This window comes from Misgurnus anguillicaudatus, chromosome 16, assembly GCF_027580225.2.
Source record: "Misgurnus anguillicaudatus chromosome 16, ASM2758022v2, whole genome shotgun sequence".
NCBI classification, from domain to species: domain Eukaryota; kingdom Metazoa; phylum Chordata; class Actinopteri; order Cypriniformes; family Cobitidae; genus Misgurnus; species Misgurnus anguillicaudatus.
In genome coordinates, this window is record NC_073352.2 from 32,727,248 (window position 1) to 32,747,941 (window position 20,694).

At 36.4% G+C, this 20,694-nt stretch overlaps 1 protein-coding gene across 6 annotated transcripts in view; it reads left to right on the top strand.

The window, feature by feature from the left end:
* The window catches only part of gfra3 (GDNF family receptor alpha 3), a 54,045-nt gene that overhangs the window by 28,606 nt on the left and 4,745 nt on the right, over window positions 1-20,694 (top strand). For all 6 annotated transcript variants that reach the window (XM_055178504.2, XM_055178507.2, XM_055178506.2 and 3 more), the window contains 5 exons: window positions 2,697-2,789; window positions 4,034-4,382; window positions 7,459-7,568; window positions 10,241-10,375; window positions 14,338-14,468. In XM_055178504.2, the coding sequence (XP_055034479.2) occupies window positions 2,697-2,789; window positions 4,034-4,382; window positions 7,459-7,568; window positions 10,241-10,375; window positions 14,338-14,468 (818 nt within the window). The remainder of the gene's footprint in view (window positions 1-2,696; window positions 2,790-4,033; window positions 4,383-7,458; window positions 7,569-10,240; window positions 10,376-14,337; window positions 14,469-20,694) is intronic.

The following is a 20,694-nucleotide window of genomic DNA, read 5'->3' on the forward strand; positions in this document are numbered from 1 at the left end:
ACTTTTGAGAGGGTGCTTTTAGTTGCTAGGGTGAGCTTTTGGGTGGATTAGTTTTACATAGGGAGTTGGGGTAAAGCAATTTTTATCAGAGCTTCTCTTAGTCCCCTTCGAATGCTCCATGTCAGTAATCATTACGGACAATGTCATTAAAGATTACGGCGACTTTTACCTTCTGTAAAAAGGTCCGTAGAAATTATCTCAGGTAAAACTAATCCAGTGCGAATAGACCAGCTGTAAATATACACGTAAATTTCGTAATTTCTTGTAATTGTGCACAGTTTTTTCAATTTGCACATGTGATATGAGGAAGCAAGGTAATGTGCATGTGACGACGAGGGAGTTGACACGCTGCGTTATTGAATTACCCCTCCCACTTTTGAATGTTTTACTGAGATTTCTAATCCTGTGTGAATTGACCATCAATATTACAGACGTCCTGTGGTAAAATTACATTACTCCATCTACCCCCGTAAAACGAATCCCATCCGAATAGGGCTTAGCTCAAAGAACAACAGTTTGATGTTTGACTTTAACACTATAGATGTGCACAAGAAGTCAATGTTCCTTTAGGGAGGTCAAGCCACCAGGCGGTCATCTTTGCAACGCCTCCAGGCAGTTAGTTCAGTCATGCAAAACTAAAGTCCTATCTACTTGAATGGGGAAAGACAGATATCTCTAAAATCACATGTTAAAATCGAGTGATGTAGTAGACCCGGTCCCCCAGACCCCAGATTTCTGCTTTCTCTGACTCGTCTCAGACTTGTTCCTTCAAAGACTCTGTCTCAGACCACCGTGGGAGGAGAAGGACTCGTAATTTCAGAGTCCTCGAGACCAACGCATTTTTTTATGTTCATATAAAAAACACAAAACGTTTAACAATAAATAATAATAAAATGCAATGTTTAAAATTAACTAGTTCAGTTCATAGTTCATACTTCAAAATTTTGAACTACTTCCCCGGTCCAAAAATGAACTAATTTATAATAATTTTCCCCCATATTATTTAAAAAAATTATTACCATTCCAGCCCATATAGAACCACAGACAGCAATTATTTTATCAGTTTACTGAAGCTAAATGCGTCAGATTTCATCTTCATATCCAACTTTAAATTCTTCCAACCAGGGTTTACATTAGCATTGCCTGTCTTTAAATGTTTGTATTTGCTTGCACATAACCTTGAAAGGCTAGCCGGATGCTTCAAGTGCGTCTCACACACCAGGCGAGAAGCGATGCGCGGTGTTGCGTGCAGGACAACTCGCATATCGCACACCGCACGTGCACGTTAAATAGCATGAGGTTATAGTCTATTTCAAGATCCAAAATATGCGTTAGCAGCCTATGTTAATCGTTAACGATTTGGGACAAATATGTTGTTATTTAATGTTAAACAACTGCTTTGTCGCCTACATGCTGCTTTCACCTCCATGCTGCTTTTTGTTTTGATGTGCATGCAGCGATGAAACACTGGTGGCTGGTGTTGCCAGATTGGCTGTTTTTTCCGCTACACATAAAGACCTGTTTACGATCTTTTAGTTGGGTTTTCGCCTGGAAGACTCTATAGAAATCTGGCACCCTGTTGAATGACATGAAACTAAGAGAGCGTGTGTTCACAATAGAGCCCGACCGATAAAGAATTTTGAAGGCCGATACAAATGTTTGTTGGTTTTAAAATCCGATATTCCGATATATTTGCCGATATTTTTCCCAGAAATGCGCAACAAAACATTAACAGATTTCCCTAACATTAGTTATTTGTAGTTATTTATAAGTTTTAACTAAAATAATATGATAATGCATTTTAAAAAGAAACTTGTTTCTTTTATTGTCTCGTGACCAACTCACCATGAACTCACTTAACCGTTGTTCTCTCTGCCCAACTCTGGCTGGATCAGCAGGTTGCAGGATGTGTGACGCGTTATACACGAGTGTTGCCAACAGGGAGGTTGTAGAGTGCAACACTCATGACATGGTTGAAGGCTGTTTCGTCCATTTTTTTTAAAAGGGGCAATAAGTAGGATTTACCCCCATCTAGTGGTGGAATTGTATTTTGCATTCATTCTAGCGCCTCCCCTTTCCAAATGCGTGTTGCAACTACGGTAGCCGTTATGTAATAGCTGATCTCCTTGTCCGTTGCAGCTGGTTTACGTGTTCTGAATGAAAACGCATTGTGGAAACGCGTTGGTAGGCAAGTGCTTTTTGTCCCTCTCTGCTATTATAGTTTATTAATACGGCGGAACGACATGGATGCCTCCTTGGACTTACCCATTCAATGTAAGTAAAGAGAAAAAATTCTAAGCTTACAAAGAAAAGTCAGATCACTGGCAGAGGTCATTTGACACCAACGAGGACATAATTATGAATAAAGACATTGATTTTGATTAATAAAACACTTAAAATCCTACTTACAGTCCCTTTAAATATTCATTTATCAGCCATTATGAATGTCGATACCGATAGTTTGGAAAATGCCTAATATCGGCCTGCCGATATATCGGTCGGGCTCTAGTTCACAAACACCAGAATGAACTAGTTCACAGTAACGTTCATCAGGCAGTTATACAGTACGTTCAGTTCACATTCGCCCAAAATATGAACGAGTTCATGAACTTTCGTTCAATGAACTCGTTCAGGCACAACACTGCATTTTATCACCAGCTCTTACAGTACTACATATGTGTGTGTGTGTGTTACAGGTTTTGACGACATTGAGACTTCCCCATATGAAGACATTGAACTGGAACTGGTGAGAAACACTGAAACGTCAAAACTGGCTTCAATAGTTTCAGGTACTGTATTCAGATCAGAAAAAGATCTTTCACAGCTGAATGCATTGTGATGAATGCGTCACTGCATGCTGGCGTGTTTGTCTTGAAAGCGTGTTTGTGTGAAATAAGACAAAGGCACAACATGCCTGTACAAGGGTCCCCTAAAGTATTGAAAATTTATGAGTGCATTGGATAGCAAAATATCAAATCGAGTGCCATCGGCAAACAAACGATGCTGGACCTTTTCTCAGAGATGACTTTTCCAAGCCATTTTTGAAATTACCCTTAACCAGTTGACCTCAAGGTCATTTTAAATGGAAGTGTGGGGTCAGTTTCCTTCAACACAGGTGTAGTTTATCACCAACTATGGACACGTTCCTCTAACACCTGACACCAGAAAGTGTCCAAATACTACTGCTGTTGAACTTTGAACCATGAAGTAGCTACAGTAACTTCGGTCTATGGTCTAATCCTTATGCTTTCATTTTATAACAAGGCCTGAAATTTGTTTCTGAAAATTGTAGATGACTCATAAAAGGGGGATTTTTTGTTAAAAGATGAAAAACTGTCTTGTTTGTGCATGTCAAAGACAGCTACTTAATTCAATGTATTTGTACACTGTTTTTACAATTCTTTTCAACATATTTATGGACGATATTAAAAATAAAGTATGTATTATAAATTGTAAAGGGTATTACTGTGTATAAAGAATTAGCATAAACCTGCAGTCTGGTAATGCAGTTTATATTTCGGGAGTTATAATTATAAGTATGGATTATGAGTAACACCCACACAAACTCAGGCCCTGTTATAATTTGTATTCCTGCAATATGCAGATACTATAACAAGTGCTGACTTTAGTCTACTTTGTTTCAATTCACTGCCTATCTCATGTTTCCCACAATGCATTGTGACTGATTGTCTTTTGGTGCATTCAGGCAATTTTATATTTATGAGCTCGGATGTCGTTCGAATGTCATCGTGACGTGATGCATGTTCGGATGAACGATGTGAAAAAATGATGCAAGTTCATATTTCTTTTATAACTTGCTGACATCCGGAAGATTTGAAACGTTAATGCAAACAACGCATCTGATGCACATTAGGTGTGTAATAGAGGATTGACATATTTACGCTGCTTGAGTGAATGATGGGAGATGTAGTTTGCTTGCTCAGACATGTCAAGTCATAAACCAGCTAAATGATTGGTGTATTCTCGCAAGCTTTATTTCAGTTTTTATCATATTTCTTTCTCTCTCCTTTAGTTTCCTCTCTTCCTCTGACCGATCAGAACCAATGTCTCAAAGCAGCTCAGGACTGTGGCTTGTTTGAGAAGTGTGGTTCCCTGCGCTCCGAATATGCGTTAGCTTGCACCAAGATCCTACCGGGAACAAACCACTGTAACCGGCACAAATGCCACCGGGCTCTCCGGCGCTTCCTGGAGCGCGTTCCCGAGGAATACAGCTTTGGGGTTTTATTCTGCCCGTGCTCGGACACACTGTGCGGGGAGAGAAGAAGAAAGACCATCGTCCCGTCCTGCTCCTACGAGGAGCGCGACGGACAACCAAACTGCCTCCATTTGGAAAGTTATTGCCTTAAAGACAACCTGTGCAGGTAACATGTTATTTTAATGCTGACCGTCACAAAACGTTTCAGGTCTACCACTTGTTTTTCAAAAGTTTGTTTGTACATTGATTGTCGTCTTGCACCATGCGTTTAAGTGCACTTAAACAGTTTGAAACTTTTAAAGGTCATCTCTAGACCATTGCATCCTGCTACATTCTTGTGAAGGGTTCCCACATGTCCTTGAAATCCTTGAAAGTTTGTGAAATTCAAGGCCATGGGAAGTTTTTGAAAATATCCATACATAGATACAGGCCATTGAAAGTGCTTGAATCTATTTTATGCAAGAAGTTTTCTGAAAAAAATCCATATTCGCTGTGTAGTGTAGGATGATAATAGAAAAATTCTAGACTTTTTAAGCACACGTGCTAAACTGTTCACTTTAAATGCTTATATCTTCTGCGAATGTTGATTCATACCAAAATGCTTTTTTGCATAGTTGTGTTTGACACATGAAAACGTCTCGTTTGTAACTTGTTCCCTGAGAAGGGAACGAGACGCTGCGTCTCCCTTGCCATACTTCCAGCGTCCCTGTAACGCTGTATTTGGCAATATTTCAGATAGCGATATACTTCCTGCGCCCTGTCTTTGTCGTTAAGCCTCACCATTGGTTGAATTTGATATACACATTCAGACGCACTTACCCTTGGAGGCGTCCCCAAAGTGTCACCGCAGTGACGCAGTGCGAGTTCCCTCAAAAGGGAACTGTAACAATGTATCTTAAAAGGTAACATGAAGTAACCTTGCTCTCACTTGAAATGTGTCCCCACATTTAGTCCTTGAATTTGAGGGTATTAGACCTGTAAAGTCATTTAAAGGTCATTGAATTTGACCCTGTCTTGTATAAAATCTACAATCCTACAAGGCTACAATCCTTTGATACTCACTTACGATCTAACAGCGTACCATCATACTGTATTTCTGCCGTCCTCTTTGAAGAACTTTCCTTTAATCTCTCTTTTGAAATGGATGTCTCTCAGTTTTGCTTATCTAAGCATCATTAACACCACTACAACTTGCTGAGTAGGATGTAAAAAAGGACAACAGGTCACATACTGTATTATATGGTTAGATCTAATGTGTATTAAACAAGGATCAAATTGTTTTGACATGCCTAACGGTACATTTACGGTACGTTCAGATGGGGCGTAAGCATTGGCGCTTCCCATTCACTTTTAATGGGTGACGTCATGCATTGCCAGACTAAATTGTGGATCCGTCTGCGTCGCGTTACTGCCGTTGCTCGCGGCAGAAGTTAAACGTTTCTTAAATTTTCAAGTGGGAACACTTAAAGTTTGGAAGTTAACGTTTTTGATTATAGAATATGGGGGCTCATGAATTTTTGAAAAATAAGGAAGTGCACAGATATAATTTATTGAAACTATATATATATATATATATATATATATATATATGTAGAACTATAATATTTATGTAGAACTATAATATTTAGATTTTATGGTGACTTTGATTTCATGGTGACAAGAAACAACAAGCAGACTTTATGGTTGGTGACCGGTCTGAACTGAAATGACCAGTAAGTTAAAATAAAGTGCAGATAAAAGTTAAATTAGGCCGCATTTACCGTGACTCAATTGGGTGATTCTCACGAAATCCAGATTTAGAAGGTGTCCAGCATCATAATTTTTAAAAAGCCCTTAAAGCCAATTTTTTGCACATATAAGATTAAGGTCTTAACTTATTATAACCATTATTTTTAGGGGATAAAATATTTCTTATAGAATTATTTACATTTTTAGACATTATCATTATCAAAAATAATCATTACCGCAACATGATACTGCATTAAATATATGCATTTACAAACTCATGTTTCGGTAATGAGAACTAAAAAGTTGTCTAGGTACTATGACAAACAAAATTTCAACTTTTATCTGGAAAGAAAAACTGCTTACCGGGTACCCATCTTGAGTGTCATAGTCAATTATTGCCCTCCAACTATTTTTTTTGAAAAAGTTAGTTCCTTGAGGGCTTACACAATGATTGAAAATTGTTGCGGAGGATGAGAAAATTATTCTTGGTCACATTTATATTCTTTATTATTGTTTCTACATTTATCAATGATCACCAAATACCACATGTTTCTTTACTGTAAATGTTTATAGTATAACATGCACTGAAGCTTTTAGTTTTTTTTACATTTTTTAATTACAAATATTTCCATGTCAAGGAACCCAAATCCAGTCATGGACACATTGCGGTAATGAAAATTTTCCCCTTAAATGTGGAAAAAACAACTACTGTAAATTGGTTTGTATGATGTCATTTGAAATCATGTGCAAAATAGTACATGAAGAGATTGTTACTGTATGTTTCTTATTTTGATAGCATTTACTTTTTTATCAAAATGTTTCATGACACCTCATAAGTGTAATTTCGCGAGAATCACCCAATTTCGACCCCCAGGAACATGTAAGCAGGAAAAAAGCACCTCAATCCGTTTTGTCTTGTTAGAAATAAAGCCATATAATCTTGTATAATCATTTTGTCTGTGTGCAGTCGATACTGTATGGCGACATTTTACTTTGCTGTTCTGGGTCAGTATGCCCACCTTGAATTATTTTGCCATGTGTTTAGTGTAAATGCAGATATCGGATACGAGTCGCTTTTAAAGGATTATGTCAAAGAAACCGAATACAGGCAACCAATCAAAATTGGGCATCACGTTTGGCAGTGTAAATCAAGCTGCCTTTAGTTACCATAAATCATGGTCAATATTAATCAAAAACATCACTTGTTGGCAAATGCCATTTGGTTTGGGGCTTTGTTATGTCTCCAAATTATTTACGACATTATAATGAACAAGTTTTTCAGTGTCTAAATACTTTTGAGGGAAATGTATTTGCACATTTAGCAAATCAAATCAAACCTTATTTTCCTGCCAAGAAGTAAAGTACTTGCTTTGGACTAACTCAAAATACAAGACAAAGTCATGAAGCATCAATATCTGATGATGAATTCAGTGTGTATATTTTCTCTGTCAGAATATGATGTACATCTGTTCTAATTATCACGTGTCCGTATTCAAATTCATCTGCTCCGTCAGGTCGAGATTGGCCGATTTCCAGCAGAACTGTCAACCGTCGTCTCTTTCGCCCTCCGGCTGTCTCCGGGAGAGTGGAGCCGTGTGTCTCAAGGCCTACGCTGGACTTATCGGTGAGAAAGAACCTCAGACGACCTTGAGAAATGGACACAAACTTAATGAAGAGCTCAAAACGCATGAATCGATACATCACTGCACGATCTGTACTTAAATAATATTGCATTTTTAATGACCACCATCTCTTATTGACTGAGTGCACAAAACAGCAAATGGTAAAGGGTGAAGCTGGGCAGAGTGTTTTGGGAACGTGTTCACGTTATACTCGCATCAGGACATTTTGTTATTATTTACTCTCTTACATGCTGCTCTGAAAACCTGACATTTTGAAGTAAACAAGAGTGAAGGAGACACTTTGAATCAAATCTCTCTTTTATGATGAACTAGTTTATTCTCAAGCTACTCTTACTGATAAAATGTATACTGTAGCCTGTAGTCAATTTGGATAAAAGCATCTGCCAAATGCATAAATGTAAACATAAAAATGTGCTGTGCTTCTTTATAGCTCGGTGGTAGAGCATGGCATTAGCACAAAGGTTGTGGGTTTGAACCCAGGCAACACGCATACTTAAAATAATTAAGTGTTTATTTACATTGATAGAAAGTGGACCTTGCCGGCAAATGCTTTTTACACTAATGGTGCATTCACACCAGCCGCGGTAGTTGGACGCTTGAACATTTGAGTTTACTTGCTTCATTCGTGCATGAAAGCGCGCGTGGAATTCGAGACATTCACTTGGAAATTCGCATCATGGGAGGGGCTTTTGCGACTCCTGTAATCACGTCACCACTACAGCAAGGTTCTGATTGGTTAACGCGGCGTGGAAATCTGCAGAAGTTAATCGAGTCTTTGCATTGACTTAACATGTAAATCACTCGCGCTTGCCGCCTCTACCGCGTCTGGTGTGAACCCTGCAAAACACTGTCTGTTTGAGCCGCTGAAGTTTTAAAAAGACGCGTATGGATTTTGATGTGGTTCGATGTCGCTGGTTGTTGCTAGGGATGTTAATTTCTGTTAATTTTTCTGACGGACAACCGCAGCTCGTTAATCGAACATTAACCGTTATCTGATAACCTGCTGGAAAAACCAGAATAAACCAGCATAATTCCCATGCTGGTCTATGCTGGTTTTGTGCTGGTTTAGTTGGTGGTCACCAGTAAACCAGCACCAAAGCACAACATGCTGGTCTTGCTGGTTTTTCCAGCAGGGTATTAATTTAATATTAAATTGTCAATGAGTAAAAACACAATTGACGTCATTCTTCGCACACTTGCGCGTGCGTCTCTGTGCAACTTTCAAATGATTTCTTATATTCTCATAATGATTACTTTACTAGACCATACCAGGCCATTCACAAAGTAGGAATAGTGGCAAAATGTCTGTAGGCATTTTTTTCTTTTAACTGATAATATTAATCGGTCATAAATTATTTTCTTCGGTTTATCGTTAACCGATCAATATGAACATCCCTAGTTGTCACTGATGCCGTCTTTTGCCGATCTTGCATTCTCTCTTTTCTCATCACATATCAAAATAGCATTTATTTTTTATGAAAATTAAGAAAATATTTGAAAAGTGGAAATAAAGTGCCTAAGGAGTGTTTAAATAAAAGTATTTATTGGGTAGGGTTAGGGGTCATTGTATGGAGGGCTTTTATTCTAATAATGCAGCATGCATTTAATAATTTTAATAAATATAATCATTTACACATGGTTATTATTGCATCCCGTTAATGTATAAAAATGGTGTGGTGCATATAGTATCTGCCAATATATATAGCATCTAATTACTATTAAAACTTATTGCAAATTTGTTAAATAAAACTTTTAGAAAATCCTGGTATTGTCACACTTGGTGTAAAAACATTATATTTTTACTTCGTGTAAATATTATCCAATGATTTGCATAAGATGTAAATAGCCGCTGCCTAAAAATCTTGTATATCTTGTAATGCACTGCAAGTCACTTTGGATAAAAGCATCGGCCAAATGCGTAAATAATGTAAATATAAAAATGTAAAGTTCACAACTTTACACAATTACAATACTACTGTTTAGCTTTAGAAGACTAACCTTGTTGCAATATATATATATATATATATATATATATATATATATATATATATATATATATATATATATATATATATTACAAGCAATTTTTTATGCATTTACATAGTGACCATATCCATTTAAATGAAATTGTATGGAAAAGAAGTGCAAATATTGTGAAATGCATGCTAAAGTCTCAATCTAATAATGAGATTAGGGCATTAAAGTTTTATTTTAATATTTCTCATGACCTTACTCAGTGAATATTATAGATATCAAGGTTATATTTTCACAATGTTCTTTACATTACGCAAGATGATTTTATGTAGGAAAATCATTAATCACAAAAAATGACTTCATGAGGTGGGTTTTACAGTCAGGGTCATGCTTATTTTAAACTCTCCTTTAAACAACAGCACATAGTTTTAGATCAACGTGATGGGTAGTAAATAATGACAGAATGTACATTTTTGCAAGTGTGGCCGTTACATTGAATTACCAGAACAAACCTGGGGCATTACAATTAAACCGGAGGGGGGTGGACAGACTACACTGTTTGGAGATTCTCCCAGATGGGCTTTAGGCTAATTGGCGCATATCTTGTACTCTGACTCTCTCCGTCTCTCTCTCTCTCTCTCTCTCTCATATCCTGTTTTTTTCATTCGTTCCTCTGCAGGCACCATCATGACTCCAAACTATGTGAGTAACAGCAGTACAGAGGTGTCGCAGTGGTGTAATTGTGAAGGCAGCGGGAACCAGTGGGAGGACTGTCTGCGTATCTTACATATGTTTAACAGCAACATCTGCCTGCGTGAGTACTCATCACAGAATGTCATTTACAGATCAGACCCCACATGTAGTTTTTAGGATCCAATCAAATCCCAGTGGATTAGTACAAGTCTTTTTTTATGCAATATCCTGTTAATATGTCATTATTTCACTTTAGCAGTGGTAAAGGTTTTGGGTTCGATTCCAAGGGAAGACACACTGATGTTTAGCTTGAATGCAATACAAGTTGCACATTTAAATAAAAAGTAAAAGTTACAACCTAGCGTAGTTGTGGCGTAAATGGATGCTAAATTGCAGTTTACGCACTACTAAATATTATTGTGTTGCACTGTTTAGTTAATAAGTAACTCTACATTTAAACAAAATATTTATTGAAGCCTTTGGCCAGGTATTACGGTTGGCATAAGAATGCAACCAGATTAGACCGAATACACTGAAAAAACAACTTGTAAAATTTACTTTAAAAAATCCTCGTATCAATTTGCACGAACTTTTTTTTAAGTAAAATTTACTGCTTTTTTAAGTACAACTTACCTACTAAAATCAAATAAAATCTACTTAATAATGCATGAAAACATGTGTAAAATAATTAAGTAAATGTTCCTTCATTATTTTTTTTAGAAGTTATATTTAATTTAATCTTTTACGTAAAGTTTTTTTTTTGTTGAAAATTGAAGCATTGCTGTCCTAAAAATAGTAAATAAATCGTAATTACTGTTTGTTATTTTCTTTAACATAGTTCTATGGACTATATTTAGTGTTATAAATGGCAGTTTTTTTTTTGTGTGTGTGGGGGGGGTTAAATTCAAATGAACTGATCCCTGCACTAAATGGCAGTGTCATCATTGCATAGTGCAGATTAGGGGTGGCATTATCCGTAGATATGTATAATAAAGGCTAAATGTGTTACGGCGGAGTCTCTAATGTCATCACCTGGCGGCCATCTTACCACAGGGTTATCGCTCACTCGTAGCATTGAGTTTAATAGTGTAGGTAGGCCTACTTTTAAATGACCATAACTTGCTCAATTTACTAACGATTTTCAAATGGTTTGGTTTCTTACAAACGTTATTAACGGGGCTGTAATTCTGGATGCTTTAACATGTTTCATGAAAATCTATTTCTTTTTTAGTGTAAGTATGCAGTGTCATAGGTACGTCTTTGACATTTATAACAAACCAAACCGTTTGAAAACCGGTAGAAAATTAAGCAAGTTATGGTCAATTAAAAGTACGTGCATGCCAGATATATAGCCTTTATTATCTATGGTATTATCCCCTTCTGACATCACAAGGGGAGCCAAATTTCAATGACCTATTTTTTACATGCTTCAGATAATGGTTTACCAAAACTAAGTTACTGGGTTGATCTTTTTCACATTTTCTAGGTTGATAGAAGCACTGGGGACCCAATTATAGCACTTAAACATGGAAAAAGTCAGATTTTCATGATATGTTTTTAAATAAGAAATTCACTATTGCAGAATTTTTCATTAAAAGAAAAAAAAAATTATATATGTATTATGTATATGTATATGTATATGTATATGTATATGTATATGTATGTATGTATGTATGTATGTTTATATGTATATATATATAGATATAAGATATAAAATAATATTTATACATTTATTTGTTAATTTATAGACAGTTTCAGCAGTAACAACATAAACAAGCGACTATCGCGGTCCGCACATAACTTCCGGTAAACTTCCGGCTAATAATAAATAACAACAAAGTACTTTAAACGTAGTTTATTTATATAACAAGCAAAAAAACAACACATTGATTACCTAGGAAACTAAAACATTTGTTATTTTAGACAAGGCATTTGTTCAAGAGATCAGTTTAGCAACTAGTCAGACCATAAAAAAAATGAAACCGGAAGTAAAGTTCAGATCCAGATGTGCATCACGTGCGTCCGATGAAACCTCCTATACTTCAGTTATTTTTCATTCTGCATAGATGTGACATCAAACTTGTGCATGGCAAAACATTTGGAATTTGCTGTGTGAGAAAAATAAATTTTACAGTACAGGTTGTTGTTTATTTATTTAAATATATATGGACCATGAATTTACATTGGACTACAAACAATGTTTATCTCATGAAGTGTATGCGTTTTTACATGGCTTTAAAGCAGTATTACAGAGGCATATTTATTAGTATAGCTTTTATTTGCCAATGATTTTTCTTCAGCTATTATTATTATTATTATTATTAGCCACCTTCTTTTCGGACCATTAGTCAACAAATTCTCAGTAAACACTGCAGGTGTAATGATGCTCGCAGGCACATTTAATCTACCTGAGCACAGCGGTCAATTTCTGTTAAATCTGTTTGAAGAGGCATTTTCTCCTTAATGCATTCTCTGTGAAAATATCGTCCGCTGCTGTAATGGGTTTGAAAGTTGCAATAACTAGCAAGTCGAAACGTAACGTTGAAGTGCATGACTTAATGTTTACAAATTAAGTCCCATCGGATCAATATACATAGGCATCAAAGATGGAGAGCTTACGACTTGCAATAGGAACTAGCAAGCAAATAATCTTCTGACTTAGGAACAAACTTACTTAAGAAAGACATTTCACAGGACTTTTTTAATGTCAAATAAATCTTTGGTGTCCCCAGAGTACGTATGTGAAGTTTTAGCTCAAAATACAATATAGATAATTTATTATAACATGTTAAAATTGACACTTTGTAGGTGTGAGCAAAAATTTGCCGTTTTTTTGGGTGTGTCCTTTAACATTCAAATGATCTGATCTCTGTAATAAATGGCAGTGCGGTGGTTGGATAGTGCAGATTAAGGGGCGGTATTATCCCCTTCTGACATCACAAGGGGAGCCATATTTCAATGACCTATTTTTTCACATGCTTGCAGAGAATGGTTTACCAAAACTAAGTTACTGGGTTGTTTGCTTTTTTACATTTTCTAAGTTGATAGAAGCACTGTGAACTCAATTATAGCATTTAAACATAGAAAAAGTCTAATTTTCATGATATGTCCACTTTAACCCTTTCACCACCAGCATTTTTAAAAAAAGTTGCCAGCCAGCGACTGCGTTTTTCATGATTTTCACAAAAGTTTAATGCCTTCCAGAAAATGTTCTTCTTCAAATATATAATCATACAATATACCAAATGAAAGAACAGACCCTCTGCTTTCCAACAAAAAAAACGTTTCATCCTACCTTTAGCAGTTCTTTTGTAATCAGCTTTTGAATATGGGTAGGTTTCTGCAAAACCACCACATTGTGAGCAAAAAGCAGAGATAATTCAATTTTTGTGACGGACTTTTCATAGAGATCCCATTCAGAGGATCTTTAAAACAGACACGGACATGCAGCAGCTTGCCATAGGGCAATACTTCCGGTTATAAAAAGTTGCGGAAGGGCACCTAGTGGATAATAGCGGTATTGCGAAAAGTCGGAAATACTCGTCATTGGCGGGGAAGCATTTTCTCTTGATTGACGAGATATCTTGCAATGGCGGGGAAAGAGTTAACTGAGACCTTATGCATAACTGGTATCTCGACTAACCTCTGATTTTACATGTCATGTTAATTTAATAGAATAAAATGTAAATCTTTTCTTTTAATCCAATATCTATATGCAATTTAGATTTAAATGTGTACTTGAATAAATGCTTTACGTTCGATTATATAGATTCATGATTTTAAATTTGCATTCAATATTTTGTATTTTACATTTATGCGTTTGGGAGACGCTTTTATCCAAAGCAATTTATAATGCACTCAAACCTTTCATTTTATCAACATTTGTGTTCCCGGGATTGAACCCCTGACCTTCGTGTTGCTAACACTTGATCAATTGAGCTAAAGTGTATCTGCTGTTTTGTCAACATAAAAATATCTCACCCTAAATGCCTTCAAAGTTAAAATGCATGGACAATAAAAGCTACCAAACTCCTCAAATTCTTCTAGAAAGCATCTAAACATACCTCGCCCCTGTGCTGACAGGTAATGCAATTGACACCATGGGAAGCTCCACCCCCCGTCCAGCAGAGGGCACGCCCCTTCCTCCACCCCGTCCCTCCCCGCAGGTCCAGCGCGATGAGCTGAACATCAACCTGCTACCTGAACCAGATATAGTGAGTACTGAACACATTTCCTAATGCAGTTTTATCACCTTTTTACTACAATACTAAAATAATAAAAGTGTCTGCTAAATGAAGTGTGGATGTTAAACTTTGAGTATCCAACGTGACAGTCTTTCATACTCGGAAAAGTAATGCATCAAGCAGAGCTAATTCTGATTCTGGTCGTAGTCTTGATTTTACAAATGAGCATCCCATGAGTTTGGCCTTGTGGCTAATTTCATCAGCTTCATAAAAGAAGGGATCAAACGACTCGTCCAACAGCACCAAGAGTTGACGGGCCGAACAAACCCGCAGTCCTGTCGCTTTAAACATACTGAAAGATCAGACCAGAACCGCTTAATGCGCTGCTGAATGCGTCATGGGAACACGCTGTCGCAGCCCATCTACCCTGCAGACGCTGCAGTGAGCACAAAATCACTATTTCAGACTTCCCACCCACTGCAATTCATTTGACTTCCAATGTGTGGGATGCTCATAAAGCCTCATTTATTTATGTTAGCATCTAACTTATTTATTCAAGTTTTATCTAACTGGGTTAAATTTTTTGGGAACAGTAGCTGCTTAGTTGTCACAGCGTCGCATCCACAAAATGCTATGACTGAGTTTTCGTTTCTTTAGCATCTTCAAAAGATTGACTTAAGATGTCATCATTGGGCTCCTGTAATCGTGCCTGCGGATCATTTGACGTCATGTTTTTCAGGACACACCAAGATGGTAAACAAACGCCGGGGTCCGCGGTAGGGTCGAATTCAGCTCGCCTCAACTGCCACCTTCAATTCCATCAGAAATAATCACCGAAGCCACAGGCCTTCAAGAACACAATCATGGGAGGGAATTAAATCTATATCGATTTGCTCTTCCTTTAGTCAGATTATATTGTGCTTTGGAATGAGGGTGTCAGCCTTATTTTTCTTCCATTATGGCCGACTGCCAAACTTTAACTGACTCGATGAGGCTTAGTAGGCAGTGTTGCGGAAGCAGATCTTTAATTTGTCAATCCTGCGGTTACCGTGGTTTTATGCTTTGCAAAGTTTATCGTAACACTTACGCTTACCAACATACCCCGTACTTTAATAAGGGCCGTTTACATGACAATGTTTTAAAATTGCTAAGTAAAGTTTTTATGCGGTTTGGCTGTTTGTCTACACAACAACAGGGTTTTGGGTTCCTGAAAACTTACACTTTTAAAGACGAGTTTTTGATAACAACGCCTTTTTTGTCTCGGAGTAAACTATTTTATGAGAATAAAGCAATAAACCCCAAGAAGCAGTGGGTTACCAGTGCATTTTATAACAGCTAAGGGGCGTTGTTAGGCACGACGCGAAGCGGAGCACTGGTAACCCAACGTTTCGAGGGGTTTATTGTGTTTATAAAACGGTTACTTCAAATAAGTTGTAATTATATTAGTACAAATATTACTCTTCCGCCAACCAAAGTAGTTCCTCAGAATCAAGTGTGACTGAAAAAGAGCAGTTCCCAACCAACAGAGATGCAGCAAAGACACAATGAAAATATGATTTAAGACTGTGGTGTTTATTCTATAAATCAACATTCATCTAAAATATACATTAACATTTATATTGTGCAACTGTTGAAGTGATGATCAAATATGCTTGGAAGCATGCTTAACATTAACTTTTTCCCCGTCAGCGTTTTTTTTCTAAGTTGCCACCCAGTGCAGAAAAATTATCTTCTTTAAATAAACATAAAATATCAAATGAAAGAACAGACCATCCGCTTTCAAACAAAAACAAACAAAGAACTTTTCATCCTACCTTCATTTGTTCTTTTATCACCTCTCAATTTTTTTAGCTAAAGGCGGAGATAATTCCATTTTCGTGAAGAACTTTTGTAAGAGATCAGATTCAGAGCCTGATGAAAACACGCTGTTTTCAGTGTTGAGTGAATGCGTCTGTGTTTAAATTGGGTAAGATCGCCATCCAGTGGATAATAGCGGACTTATGAACTTGAGTTATAAAATTCTCAGACAACGTTTTCTCTTTAACGATGAGATGACTCAACAATATTTATTGACATTTATCTGGATATCGCCATTAATTGTGCAATTGTAGACTAATAAAAAATATGATTAAAGACTATTTTCATAAATCAGTACGCAGCAACAGTGGCGCAGTGATACTTATGTAATGCGGTCTGAACCGTGAGGTTACCAGTGTATTTTATCACGGCTTGGAACGCGTTTCAACGCGTTATAATATGTGATAACGGTGTTGTCATGTGCATGTGTTAATTCAGTCTATAGACAGTCATTTTCGAGGGCGCACGATGCGAAGCTTGTCACAACATGTATGTAGCCCATCATATGTGTGGCTCATCATTTTAAAATATGCATACATGTCAACCCTCCCGTTTTTGCCGGGATTCTCCCGTACTTGTGTTTTGCTTTTTGTTGATGACCTAAAAAAATAAGTCTAGTTTTTAGACCAAATATATCAAAATTAACACAAGCAAAACAATCTGCCATGGGGTATGAACATTTAAAATTATTTTTTTCTTAAATTGTTTGAGAAAAAGTAAGCTTATTTCAAGATTTTTTTTTCTTACCCCATTGGCATTTTTTTTAAATTCACTTAAATTTTATATTTTTTGTTTAAAAAATATTATTATTTTCTTGGGTTATTTTGCTCATCAAGAAAATATATCTTGATTAATAACGTGTATATATTTTTGTACTGAAAACAAGGCCACAATACTAAGTAACACTGCAGTGTATCCATTTCCTTGCATAGTAATGAAAAAGGGAGGGAGGGGGGGTTTCCTTTTTTCAAATCCCAATGTTGACAGGTATGAAATATGTGTTCGGCATGTCATGTAAACTTATGTGCATCACGTGTGATGTCAAAATACGAGCCTGCTGCAGACGTGTCTAAAGGGTTTATGATAAAAGAGACGCTCACGTACTCGCTTAACACTAAACTCTGATCACACATGAGATTTAGTTAGTGTCTTGCGAGTATTTTGTGAACACGAGCGTCTCTTTTATCATAAATCCTTTCAACGCATGTGCAGCAGGTTCGTATTTTGACAAGGGGCATGATGCACATGGTTCACATGATGCAACAAAGACATATTTTGAAATGACAAGCAACACAAATGAATCTCCAAACATATATTTTGAATTTGCGCTCCTCGGAACTGACCTCTTGTCGAAAATAAAAATGTTTTGATTTTCTAAAGCTGAGGGGAGATGGCGAGCATGGATCACCGCTGTGCAAAGAGAGGTTTGGTAGCCAACCTGTAGTTAACATTGCATACATTTATTTTACAGTAACATCGCTCAGTGTAGTGGTTGATGCGCTTTAGCTATGATTTGAATTAAGGTCATTTAAGACCAAACTGTTTGTGACTATTTTTGGGTTAACAAACATTCCTCAAAATATCTCCCTTCGTGTTCATCAGAACAAAGAAATGTATACAGGTTTGTAACAACATGAGAGAGAGTAAATAATGACAGAATTTTCAATTTGGCACTTTAAAGTTCTTTTTGTAATAAACCAACCTCATTGACATTTCAGCATTGTTTATGTGTACTTGAAAATTTGCAAAGGAAAATCTTTCCTGTTTTTCATCACATCGTTGTCATGTTAACATGTCCTTAGATGAGTATACCTGAAGAAATCTGTCTGTCATTCTCATTCATGTTAATGGTTGCCCAGCTGATGCATTCAGCCCCAGAAGAACATTTGGTTCCAGTTTAGTTTTGAGCCATAAATGCCACTCTGACTGATCGCTATGGAAACCACAGTGACATCCCTTTTAACAATGATGGGGCCCACATTCTTCACTAGTGTAATATTAGAATTTATATTTGAACCTGTGTGGGGCTGCATCGAAATGTGCACATCTGCAATAGTCATATTGAAAATCCAGAGCGTTTATTTTATATATGAAGAATTTGGTTCCAAAACACAATAAATCCATTTTGACTAATTTGTGTAAAAACTTGTTTTCTATACCAAGAAAAGTGACAAGATGAAAACCACTATTTTCAACCATAAAAAATTCAAATTCATAACTTGATTTATACAGATTTTTTATAAAAACAAATTATTTTTCCACAAAATGCAATAAATCCATGACAAGTTTTTTTTTTTCCAAAATGCTACAAATCGATTAAATCAATATATAAATGTGCATTCATCTTTGCCATGTTATATTCATTTAGTTGACTAGTTGTATACACTGATTACAAAAATAAACATTAATGGCGTTAATCAAAACACTTACTTTGTCATATTAAGAACACTGTCATTGCTGCGGTTATACTTGACGTCATCGCTTAGCATTTTTCACAGCGATCAGCTGTAAAATGTTTTGGTCCTGCTCGATTTTCCTTGACTTCAAGTAAAACAATGGAAAGTTTTTCATAAGATCCCCTGGGGTCAATGTGTTAGCATGACAGAAGCTTCATGCTGTCGGGAGAACAAGCAACCGTCTCCCGAGTGCCTCTCGCATAAATTATTAGATGTTAATGGCTTACGTTTATTTCCTGTCACAGAAAACCACCACAGGTTTATCAATGCCAACAAAAGTATTATTTTGTTTTTGTTTGTTTGTTGATCACGAAGTACAAAGTAGATGAGGAAAACTAGGATTCTGTGTGTATTCAAAGCGCCGCCATTGTTTGTTTACATTGCGTGGAATGGTGCGCTGTGATTGGTTGAGTGGATTTATTGCATTCTTCAGAAAAGGAGGACTGGCATTTATTGCGTTTTGGGGAAAAAAAGGGAGAAAAGATGACAGAATAACACAGCGGATATTGGATTTTGTGTAAAATTAAAAATTTACTTTTAATACTGACCTGATATAATACTGATTCTGGCAGTAACTCATTTTTTTTTATTGTCGTTTATCGTGTTTTGGAACCAAACTCTTTATATATATATATCAGTAAAATCAGTATTGTATTAAAAGTAAATTCTTAATTTTACCCAAAATTCAATATCCGCCGTGCTATTCTGTGATCTTTTCTCCCTTTTTCCACCAAAACGCGACAAACGCCACTTCTCTTTTTCTGCAGAATGCATTAAATCCGCTCCACAAATCACAGCGCACCATTTCACATTTTGTAAACAACAATGGCGGTGGTCTAAATACACACAGAATCCTAGTTTTCCTCATCTACTTTGTACTTCATGAGTATCAACAAACAAACAAAAACAAAAAAGTAATTTTGATGGCATTGATAAACCTGTGGTGGTTTCTGTGACGGGAAAGAAACGTAAGCCATCAACATCTAATAATTTACGTGAGAGGCACTCGGGAGACGGAAAAATGCTGGCTGTTGCTTGTTCTCCCGACAGGATCAAGCTTCTGTCATGCTAACAAATTGACCCCAGGGGATCTTATGAAAAACTTTACATTATTTTACTCAAAGTCAAGGAAAATCGAGCAGGACCAAAACATTTTACAGCTGATCCCTGTCAATAAAATTCAGCAATGACGTCCCAAGGATGACAAGTAATGACAGTGTTCTTAATATGACAAAGTGTGTTTTTTTTATTTAATGCCATTAATGTTTATTTTTTTAATCTGTGTATACCACTAGTCAACTAAATGAATATAACATGGCAAAGATGAATGCACATTTATATAATAGATTTATGGCATTTTGAAAAACAAAATAATCAGTTGTAATAATACATTTTTGAAAATGTATTTATAGATTTGAATTTTTAATGTTATTATAACCTAAACATGCTATGTGAAAGTTAGTAACAGAAAATAGTGGTTTTCATCTTGTCACTTTGTTGGCATAGAAAACATGTTTTTACCCAAATTAGACAAAATGGATTTCTTGCGTTTTGGAATTAACTTCTTACTAGCATTTCTTGTATACCTCACAGATTTTTAACCGAGCGTTTTAAGTAATCTGGTGAAGTCAAGCAGTATTTCTCACATTGCAGGAAAACAAAACATTGCAATTTCAGTTTCCCCCTACTATCATCCAGCCCTAAACCTGTGTTCTTCAGCTCAATTGCTTGAGTATTGCATTAGCAGCACAAATGTTGGCTGGTTTGATTCTCAGCGAACACACATACTGTACTGATAAAAATGTAGTTTTCACTGTAAATTGCTTTGGATTAAAGCATCTGCCAAATGCATAAATATAAAATGTAAATGTATTGCTGGCAAACCAGTTGATTTCCCTGGAATGCATTGCTGTTGAATAGCCAGCAAAAGCAATTTTTTGTAA